This window comes from Cucurbita maxima, unplaced genomic scaffold, assembly GCF_002738345.1.
Source record: "Cucurbita maxima cultivar Rimu unplaced genomic scaffold, Cmax_1.0 Cma_Scf00061, whole genome shotgun sequence".
Classification (NCBI taxonomy): domain Eukaryota; kingdom Viridiplantae; phylum Streptophyta; class Magnoliopsida; order Cucurbitales; family Cucurbitaceae; genus Cucurbita; species Cucurbita maxima.
This window is the reverse complement of record NW_019272077.1, coordinates 521,720-531,050: the sequence shown is the minus strand read 5'-3', so window position 1 is coordinate 531,050 and position 9,331 is coordinate 521,720. Positions and strand designations below refer to the sequence as shown.

General features: G+C 33.8%; 1 protein-coding gene across 2 annotated transcripts; it reads right to left on the bottom strand.

Annotated features, from left to right (window-relative positions):
* Positions 1-602: 602 nt before the first annotated feature.
* On the bottom strand, positions 603-2,215 carry LOC111471972. 2 transcript variants are annotated; one of them, XM_023117660.1, is made up of 5 exons: positions 2,176-2,215; positions 1,780-2,042; positions 1,475-1,686; positions 1,144-1,393; positions 603-1,032 (listed from the first exon to the last, which is right to left on the bottom strand). In XM_023117660.1, exons 2-5 carry the CDS (start codon positions 2,032-2,034, stop codon positions 739-741), a joined length of 1,011 nt encoding a protein of 336 aa, XP_022973428.1. In that variant the 5' UTR covers positions 2,035-2,042; positions 2,176-2,215; the 3' UTR covers positions 603-738. The 2 variants fall into 2 exon arrangements, with proteins under 2 accessions (XP_022973428.1, XP_022973429.1); XM_023117661.1 differs by lacking the exon at positions 2,176-2,215 and having other exon boundaries at positions 1,780-2,169.
* Between the last annotated feature and the right edge of the window lie 7,116 nt (positions 2,216-9,331).

Genomic DNA, 9,331 nt, shown 5'->3' with positions numbered 1-9,331 from the left:
TTTTTTATTTTTTTAAAGAAAAGTCCAAATTGGTTACGTTGGCCTCCGTTCTCAGCTTCCAATATCCAAATTACTCCATTGGCAAACTTTATGGAGTGTCTAATTTGAGAGGGATAAGATTTTGGCTGATGTTGAACTGATCACTCTTTTTTCCGCCTGAAAATCGACCTCTCTAGCTCAATCCAAAATCCAAAGTATTTCTCTTCATAGATATCATTGTAATGTAGAGGTAAGGACATATTTCACACCTCTTAGTGAATTGTAGCTCGAGTTATAGGTTTTCAAAGTTGATAAAAAATCTATTTGTATAGGTAGACCGTTTGAAATAATACGTAAATGCTAAGTGATGCGATTGTTATGTTGTATTTGATGAAATGATATGTTTTATGATATGATTTGTTGAAACATGCTCGGAATATTTTATCGCGTGTCATTCATATTATCATGACACATCATAAATGAATTACACTATAAAATATATCCTATCATAACATATAGGATATCCCAAAACATATCATATCATAATCATAGGCATGACATATTATAAACACATCACACATAACAGACATATGACACGTTCGAAGCCACTGAGTACATCTCCCAAATCTCGGATATCCTTTCTCTCTTGCAGGTTTATGATATTATAATATATAATAGCATTCATTATTCAACACAATAACGATACACTATTGCCAAATATCACTCACCTCCTACAAATATCGAGGTCAAATGAAATTATTAACCGAGAAGTGCCCTTAGTATGACTTCTAAGTTATGAGCTTCATGAACTAATAGATGCCCATTATCAGGAAGCTCATGATATTGAATCCATGGAAGCTTTTGAGCTATAAAACGATTCAATTCCATAGGAACTACATAGTCTTCACAACCTTGCCACATATGAAAACTGCCTTCATTATCATGAAATGGATTGCTCAACTCCATGGGATCAAACTCCCATTTCCCAAAATTACACAATAAGTCTCTTATGTTGCATTCATATTCTCCTTGTTGGATCGGGTTGCATCGATTCTAGTTGAAAAACAAAAATATTACTAAAAATTTGACAAAATGCAAATTAATTTTAGGGAAGGATTAAAGATATGTGCAACTTAAAAGTGTGTATCAATTAGAGAGAAGTACCTCTTTTGGGTGTTCCTCAATTCTCTTTATTATGGCTAAATCAGAATCACACAGCATTCTTCTAATATTAAAGTTTTCAAACCATTTCTGTGTCATCCACCAATACATCAACCAAGGTGTGTAATATGCAATCCAATATGTACGTTTATAAGATTGAGGAAGCTTCGTAAATAAACGTTGTGATAAAGCAGAAGGAAAAGAAGGCCACCAAAAATTCACGGGTGGAACAACTAGAGCAGCTCCTAGAAGTCTGCAAATAAAAACTTTATAAACATATTTTTACCAAAAGACTAACTCAATACAACTTTCAAAATTCAAAAATTAAATTTACCTATGCGGAATGTATTTCACACAACCCCAAACAGGGTATGTTCCTGCCGAAAATCCAATTACATAAAATTTTTTGCCGAGTTCCAACTTGTCAGCTAATTCTTGAATGTCGAGGGTATCAATCTTTATTGAGCGTGATGGATATGGGTCACTCTCACAATGACCCGCTCTATCGTAGATTACTAAGTACAACTTAAGCTCCTCCATGAGTTCCTAAAATTAAAAACATATACATTTTAGCCATGTATACAAAAATAAACAAAAATAAAGAGATTTATGAGTAAAAGATGAGCGATAATGTGGCACTTGAGAGATCGGCAAATCCATATCTTTGCAGCTACGAAGGCCATGACAAACAATGACTTTGTATTGAGCCTTTTCCTTGGAAACTCCAAATTCTTTGTAGGCCAAGTGTCTTCCATCGTTGAGTTTTATTCGAGGTGAAGACACTCGAGGGCCATTCGGTGATCCACATATTTTCGAAGATGGAGGCTTCAAAAATGCTACATAAATCAATCCAATAAAACTCACTAGAAATGCAACTCCTATGGTTAGAATCATATTATTTCCTGCAAAAACAAATATAATGACCAACGCCTATGATTAGAGAGACTCGAAATAAAAACCTCAGAAGATTGATGATCCAATTGCAAACTCAAATGAATTCATACATTTTTGTAGTCAATCAAGTTTAGCAAGTACCTTCACTTTTCCAAAAGTGCTATCGAGTATAAGAAATAATAGACATCTACATAAAACAACCACTCTGAAGAGCAAGAATTTATAACATTGAAGAAGAAGAGAGATAATGACAAAATTTTAAAATGTTGAAAGGTTTTAGAGTACGTGGAAGTGAAGTGAGACCACAGTTACTTTGAGAATGACGCGATTGATATGTTGGATGACACGTACTTTGTATTAAGATTCCCTAAAGAAACATTAAAATTCAAATTTCCCACTTAGTATGAACATAAACATGTTTTTTTTTTGTCTCTTTGTAACGTGCAAAACAAGCATCAACTCTCTCTCTTACATGCATGGTCTTGCACATTATCTTTATTCTCTGATTTGGGAAAAATTCTTCTCTCTCTTACATGCATGGTCTTGTACATTATCTTGTCTCTATTAGGGAAAAAATCATGTCTTACGTCTTGCATGATCTTGCACGTAATCTCTTGTTCTCTGATACCATTTCGTTGCCTTCTCAATCTTTTTTTCTTCTCTCTTACGTGCAATATTTCACTATTATCCATTTGTAATTGGTGAAAATAAGAAGAAAAAAGGGTTATCCTAGGATTAAAAATGCCATAAAATTTAAATCGGACAAAACAACGCACTAAAATAAAAATAGGAAACGAAACCTAATTACAAGACCTGTGTTTTCCGAATTTAAAATCAGTCTCATTTAGGCGGGGGCTTTCTAGTCCCGACAAATTTTATGTATATTTACTGTAACAACCCTAAATTTTACATCCTCAGAGTTACTATTTATGTCTCATGCTCATCTCTAATACGAAAATATAACTCTTAAAAGAAAACATCATCTATAATATAAATGTCGAAAACAATTAAAACATCATTTTCTCTTTCTCTGAAAATATAACCATGCTATTAAGTGTTTAAATAGAAAATAATGAAATTAAAAAAAATACAAAATAATTTAAACTAATGAAAGGTAAAACAACCTATTCTAATCTAAGACTATGAATTTAAATATGAGTCTACCCTATGAACATGCCACAGTCTCTTCTCTTGATGTTGTCGTCCTCCGTACAAGTACGCTTGCCTTTACTTAAAAAATGATGTGGCACACGACTTGAGTATTTTAAAGAATACTCAGTAAGTGGCCCCACTATAGAAGACCATGCAAATGCAAACACATGCAATCATGCTCATGGGGCCTATCTCTAGCTCATATAGGGGTGCCCTCCAGTCTCAGATAACTATGGATGTATAGTACTCCTCTACACATGACCCATACTTGCGAGTGTGAATCCCCAGGTGAGCTCATACACCCCCTTGACCCTCTCTAGTCAAGCTTGAAAGTGTTAATGTAACACATGCGGAAGCAATTTGGATCTTAGGCACTTTTAGCACATCAATTATAGTAAATAACTAGCATGTTCACAAGTATTCAAACTTAATGAGTTTGAATACTAACCTTTTGTAGTTCAAATTCCTTTTTCCTCACGAACCGATTTCGAACCACCACTAGTATCTTTTCCACTATCCTCCGGCCTTAGAAAGAAATTGTGGAAACCGGTGAGTGACTAAACTTGGGAGGGATTTTGTATATATGAAGAGAGTGTTTGTGAGAGGTTTTTCAAAAGGTTTTTCACCAACAAGAAGACCTTTCATGTTTTGTGATCACCCTATTTATAGAGTCATGTTTGCATGTTCATGCAAATTTGAGATCACCAAATTTTGACACTCAGAATTCCACTCAAATGTTTGGGATTATGTGGCAAGCATACATGCTTGAGTTAACCAAATTTTGACACTCAAAATTCCACTCAAATTTGTGGGGTTTATTTGGCAAGCATGCAAGTTAGGTTAAATCAAAATTTGACACCTCAAAATTCCACTAACATGGATTTTTCCATTAAAGGATGTATAACATTTTGACTTTCATCATTTTGATTCAACAATCAATTTGAATTATTAATTTCAAATTAAAGTAATATTAAATGAAATTTCAAATTAAAGTAATATTAAATGATTAATTAAACTATTTAGTTAATATTAAATATTAATTCAAATGTCAATCCCAATTAATTCTGACCCATATTTGATTAAGATATTTAAATATCTCAGATTCTCTCTTTTTGTTTAATTCGTAAATAAATCAAAAAATGCGGTTAAATATATCATATATATAGTGCATTCTCCCTAATTTGAATTCGAACACTTCGAACTCACTCGCCACATTGTTCTATGGTTTAGTCCAATATGAGCTAGTAGAGGGACCTAATGGACCTATAGATCATGGGCTCCAACGATCCAAGATTAATCGGTTAAACTCATTAACCTTGTTAACCAACATTCGTTAACTACTAGGATATTCCACTATAGCCTAGTAGTTGCACTCCTCTCACTATAGATATATTTCTGTCCATTTGATATAACCATGATTAGTAAGTCGATCCTTCACAGGTTGTTCATAACTAAAGCTGGGTCAATTTACCGTTTTACCCCTGAAGTTACTTCTTGTTTCTTATGTCTCACTGATCCTCTAATGAACAATTAGTTTGTGGTCCAAACAGTAAATCGGATCCCTCTCAGGCCAATGAGAGGGTGGGGCCCCTTATTCAAGACCTGAAGTCAGTACTTAATGGAACTACCTCTCTTCTATCCCTAAAGGTGAGTAGGAGTGAATTCCATCTTGTATCCCACGTCCCCAGCCATTTACCTAGTCTTACCCCTAAAATGGGAGGCCTATTGAGTCGGCGAACTTGAGCCACTCTCACCCATGCAAATCTAAGGATAATTCCGAATAAACAGAAGTTCATGGTTAGCTCAAGATTAAGATCGAGTTACCTAGGTAATCGAATGAAAAGAAAATCAGTTTCAACAGTAAACGACATTATAAAGTGAGAGTGATTTTCTTCATGGTCCGATCTAATGCAATACTCATTGCATAGGACGCCCCCACTCACATGTCTCCACATGTACAATTTTAGTGATCACATTGTTTATATCATATACAAAAGTGGGCCGCATCCATAGTGTCCCCAGAATAAGGTACTCAGTCTTATCCTACTATAGATCATTTTGACTATATACTTGAACTTGATCAACTCTTGTGTCTCTACAAATAGTTCAAGTAATCATACTATAGCCAGAGTGTTCTTAGTTTATTGGATTTAGATTAATGATCGTAAAGTTCACTTTATTCAATAACAATTTTCACTGAATAAACAACACTAATAACTTTATTGAAAATAGAATATGTTTTTGTTTAAAAACTATGAGTTTTAGGACATAAAACCCAACAAAGCTAATAACGTCCGGAGGCCAGCGGAACCTCTGGTGTCATGCACCTCATGAACGCGCTCATCATCATACTGTGTGAGTCCACACTCATCATCTGTAAGGGAAGTAGCCCTATGCTTATGAACATACAACATGTATGAGGTCTCTCTAAATTCCATCTTATCATCTCTTCTAGCTCAACCCTCTAATCTCATCTTTTTGTTACATTAAGTAACATATGCTCGTGAATATTTATATTCAATCATTTTCATGCTCTTAGGGTTGTGTCCTATGTCGGTCTATCGACATAATTCAATATGACACACATCATCATACAACATGTTCAATATGAAAAACATCGTCATATTAAGATAAACATCATGCAATCATCATATTCATCATATCGCCATAAAGTGCATCAAGCATATCCAGTACGTCATGACACCGCTCATGCATCATCATAACTCATACATCATCATAGCTCATACATCATAAATTGTAACTCATACAATTTTTAGTCTATCCTATAGTAAGACCACTTACCTGATTAGCTTAATTGTCACTAATTTAAAGTTCAATTTTGTATTTTGAAATCCAAGTCAACCTATGTGAGCCCGTGGCATTAGTTTCAAATTCAAATTTCTGCAAAATTATTCCTCTAATTTATAATGATATGTGTTAGATTTCATGCGAACATTAGAATTTTTGCATAAGTAAAGTTTTGGAATATTTTTTTTTTTGTATATTATACGTAAATTTCTATATATATATACATATAAAACTTACCTTTATCTTATTTTCTTTTGTTTCTTCATACAATAAATTATTATATATAAAAATTTGAATCCCTCGGGAAGGAATTCAATTAAATTATAGTTAAATTGATTTTGAATTTGAAAAACTTGTTAAAATTAACCAAGTTTAGTTCATAATTGAAAAAGTTGAACCCAAGGGGTTAATTTCCTTGTTTCCTCTATTAAAGGTGTCAACAATTTTGATTAAACATCTTCTTTTCTATTGTTAGTGTTTAGAGGATAAAACATGCTAACAATTTAATATTATCATGACTTACTTTCATTTATGTGTGCTTGCTTCCTTTTCTTTTTAATTATGTTCACACGTTATTTTTGGTTTTTTGGCCAATTTTACCCTTCTTACTTTTTCTTTAAAGTGATTCGTATTTCTAATTCACTAATTGCAACATAACAAATTAATATGGTTCTATAAAAGAATAAGAAAAAGGTAAAAATTTAACTGCTCCACATATTCATGCCATTTATGAATGGCTTGTGATTTAATTTCTAATTGACCAAATGTAACAAATATATACGAGAATAAGAAGTAAAATTTGACATTTGTGGCTTGTGATTTAATTTCTAATTGAATAATTATAAAATCTGACTACTTGAAATGACAATGCATTAACAAAATGGAAAATTAAAAAAGAAAATTACAAAGGTCTTCGGTGAGACGTGAGAACTCTGGTCGTAACTATTTGATCACTATGCTTCCACTGCGCTCTTCAGCCACGGGGATGGGGTTTCGGATTTCGTGACCTTCTAAAATCTGGGTGTTTTAAACCTCTACATAAGAGAAAGAAACTGTGTGAAACCCAAAAGAAAACAGTGGAAAACAAACGCCCGAACTGTGTTACATAAGAGAAAGAAAGTCGCCGGAGAAAATTGAATAAAGTCGGGTGAAGAAGACAAAGCCCGACGGGTTCGGATCCGAGTCGGAACAACTCGCAACCCATACCCGCAGTTAGGCCGTTCGGAACTTAACATTTTGAAAATGCTATGAAATGGCTTTGAGGAGCCCACAATATTTGAGGAAATTTTGCCCACACACTTTCCGACCAGAACCTTGACCGGGCGCCTTAGACCAACTCGGTCATCTCAACTACATGTACGTTGAAGATGGTCGATATATTGTGGAGACTTGAGATAGCTTGAAACAAGAACTCTGCTCTCAGTTCTTCGTAAAAATGTCAAGATATTTGTTCGGAGATAAAAATAGAATTGGGAAGGTGTATATTGTCATTATATTGATATCTTTTAAATAGGATATAAGCTATCCATTAATACCTACTCACAAATAAAATATAAACTAATTAAATATTAAAAATAAAATAAAATATACTATAAATCAAATCATAAAGTATATAATATCTAACATATATATTCTATAAATAATATATCTCAACAATATTTGCATTAAGGAAGTTAAGAGAGCTGAGGCATCGTGCAATATCCGAGACTACGTTAAGTAGTTTTCTGTGCTTATGTTAGATATTTGTGATATGCCCGAGACAGATAATGTCTTCAGTTTTGTTGAGGGGTTGAAGCTGTGAGTAAAAATCAAACTCTACGAACAAAAAGTTCAAGACCTCACGGCCTATGCTACCGCCAAACAACAGTTTGATCTGAGTATAATAAACTGCGAGAGATAGGGCAGAATCAAGCGTCCGCAAGTAATGGAAATATGAATTACCAACACCTCCCAGTGACAGACTTGAAAGTAGAGAAGGGGAATGCAAGTCCTTGCAATATAGAGGTAGGATTTCATGGTGGAGACCTCACAACCATAATAGTCATAGTCACCATAATAGTCATAGTCAAAGTCGAGGTCCTTCGTCTTGCTTCATATGGCAAAGGTGTCCATCAAGAATCTGAATGCCCACAAAAGGTGGCATTATACTTCTTGCAAGCAAAACTCATAGTGAATTTAGAAATCAAGTATGAGACCATATAAACAAAAATATGGTTAGTTGAGAATGTTGAGTACCCCGCCTCGCTTGGGAGCATTAAGGCACTTTTCTGCTCTTCAGAAGTGAGTGGAAGAGACAAAAGAGCCAGTGGAACGCGGTCTTATGTATGTCAAGGCCTAGAATAATCAGCCAAAAATGCTATTGTTGACTCTAGAGCCACCCACAACTTAATGAAAAAGACCAAAGCAAAACCCTTGAATATTCCTTGGCATTGAGACGCAAGAAAGATGAAGGCTTTCAATTCAGTAGATTTACCTTTCTTAAGAGTTGCAAAGAGAACTTCGATCAAGCCAGGAACTTGGACTGGATAACTTTGTGATAGTCAAGACACTTTGACATCATGTTAAGGATGAATTTCCTAATAGAAAACAAAGTCATTGTCATGCCACTAGCAAATGCTTAGTAGTAACTCTTAGGATCGGACAACAACACGCACTTTGATCCAGATAAACACAAAAAATAGGAGAGAGAAAATGCAAGAAGGAATATTGGCTAGAGGTTTATATTGACGTCGAGTATTTACCGTAAGAGAATGTAGAAAGTACATTTTTAAAGCACTTCCTAAGAGGTATATATACGGCTCATTTTAATGTATATAACTTTACTAGATATGCCATCTAATATATATATAACTATCTATCGTATATAGTTTTACGAGATATAGCCTCGTATTGTACATATTGTTTACTTGACCATTTACTTTATATGTCACTACCATATATATTTTTATGATGTAGAACCATTGAGTAACCTATAAATAAGCAGCAGACTCCATAACCGAGTCATTCTTCCACTTGCCAACATGTTTGTTAGATTCTTTGCACCCTCCATCTTCTCCACACCTTCTTCCACTAACTTGAGTTAAATGGTATCATCTTATTTTGTGTTGGAATGATTCAGAGAATATAATAGCCCAAAAATAAATAAGTAAATAAATAAATAAAAATTAATATAAACAAAAATTATTATTTGGTTTAAAAAAAAATAAAAAAATAAAAACAATTCTTCCTCACTCTCTTAGTAGTCCATTTTCCAATAATCTCTCCTCAACCTACCCACAATTCCTCCAATATCAAACAGAAACAAAACAAAACAAAAAAAAAAAAAAAAAAAAAAAAA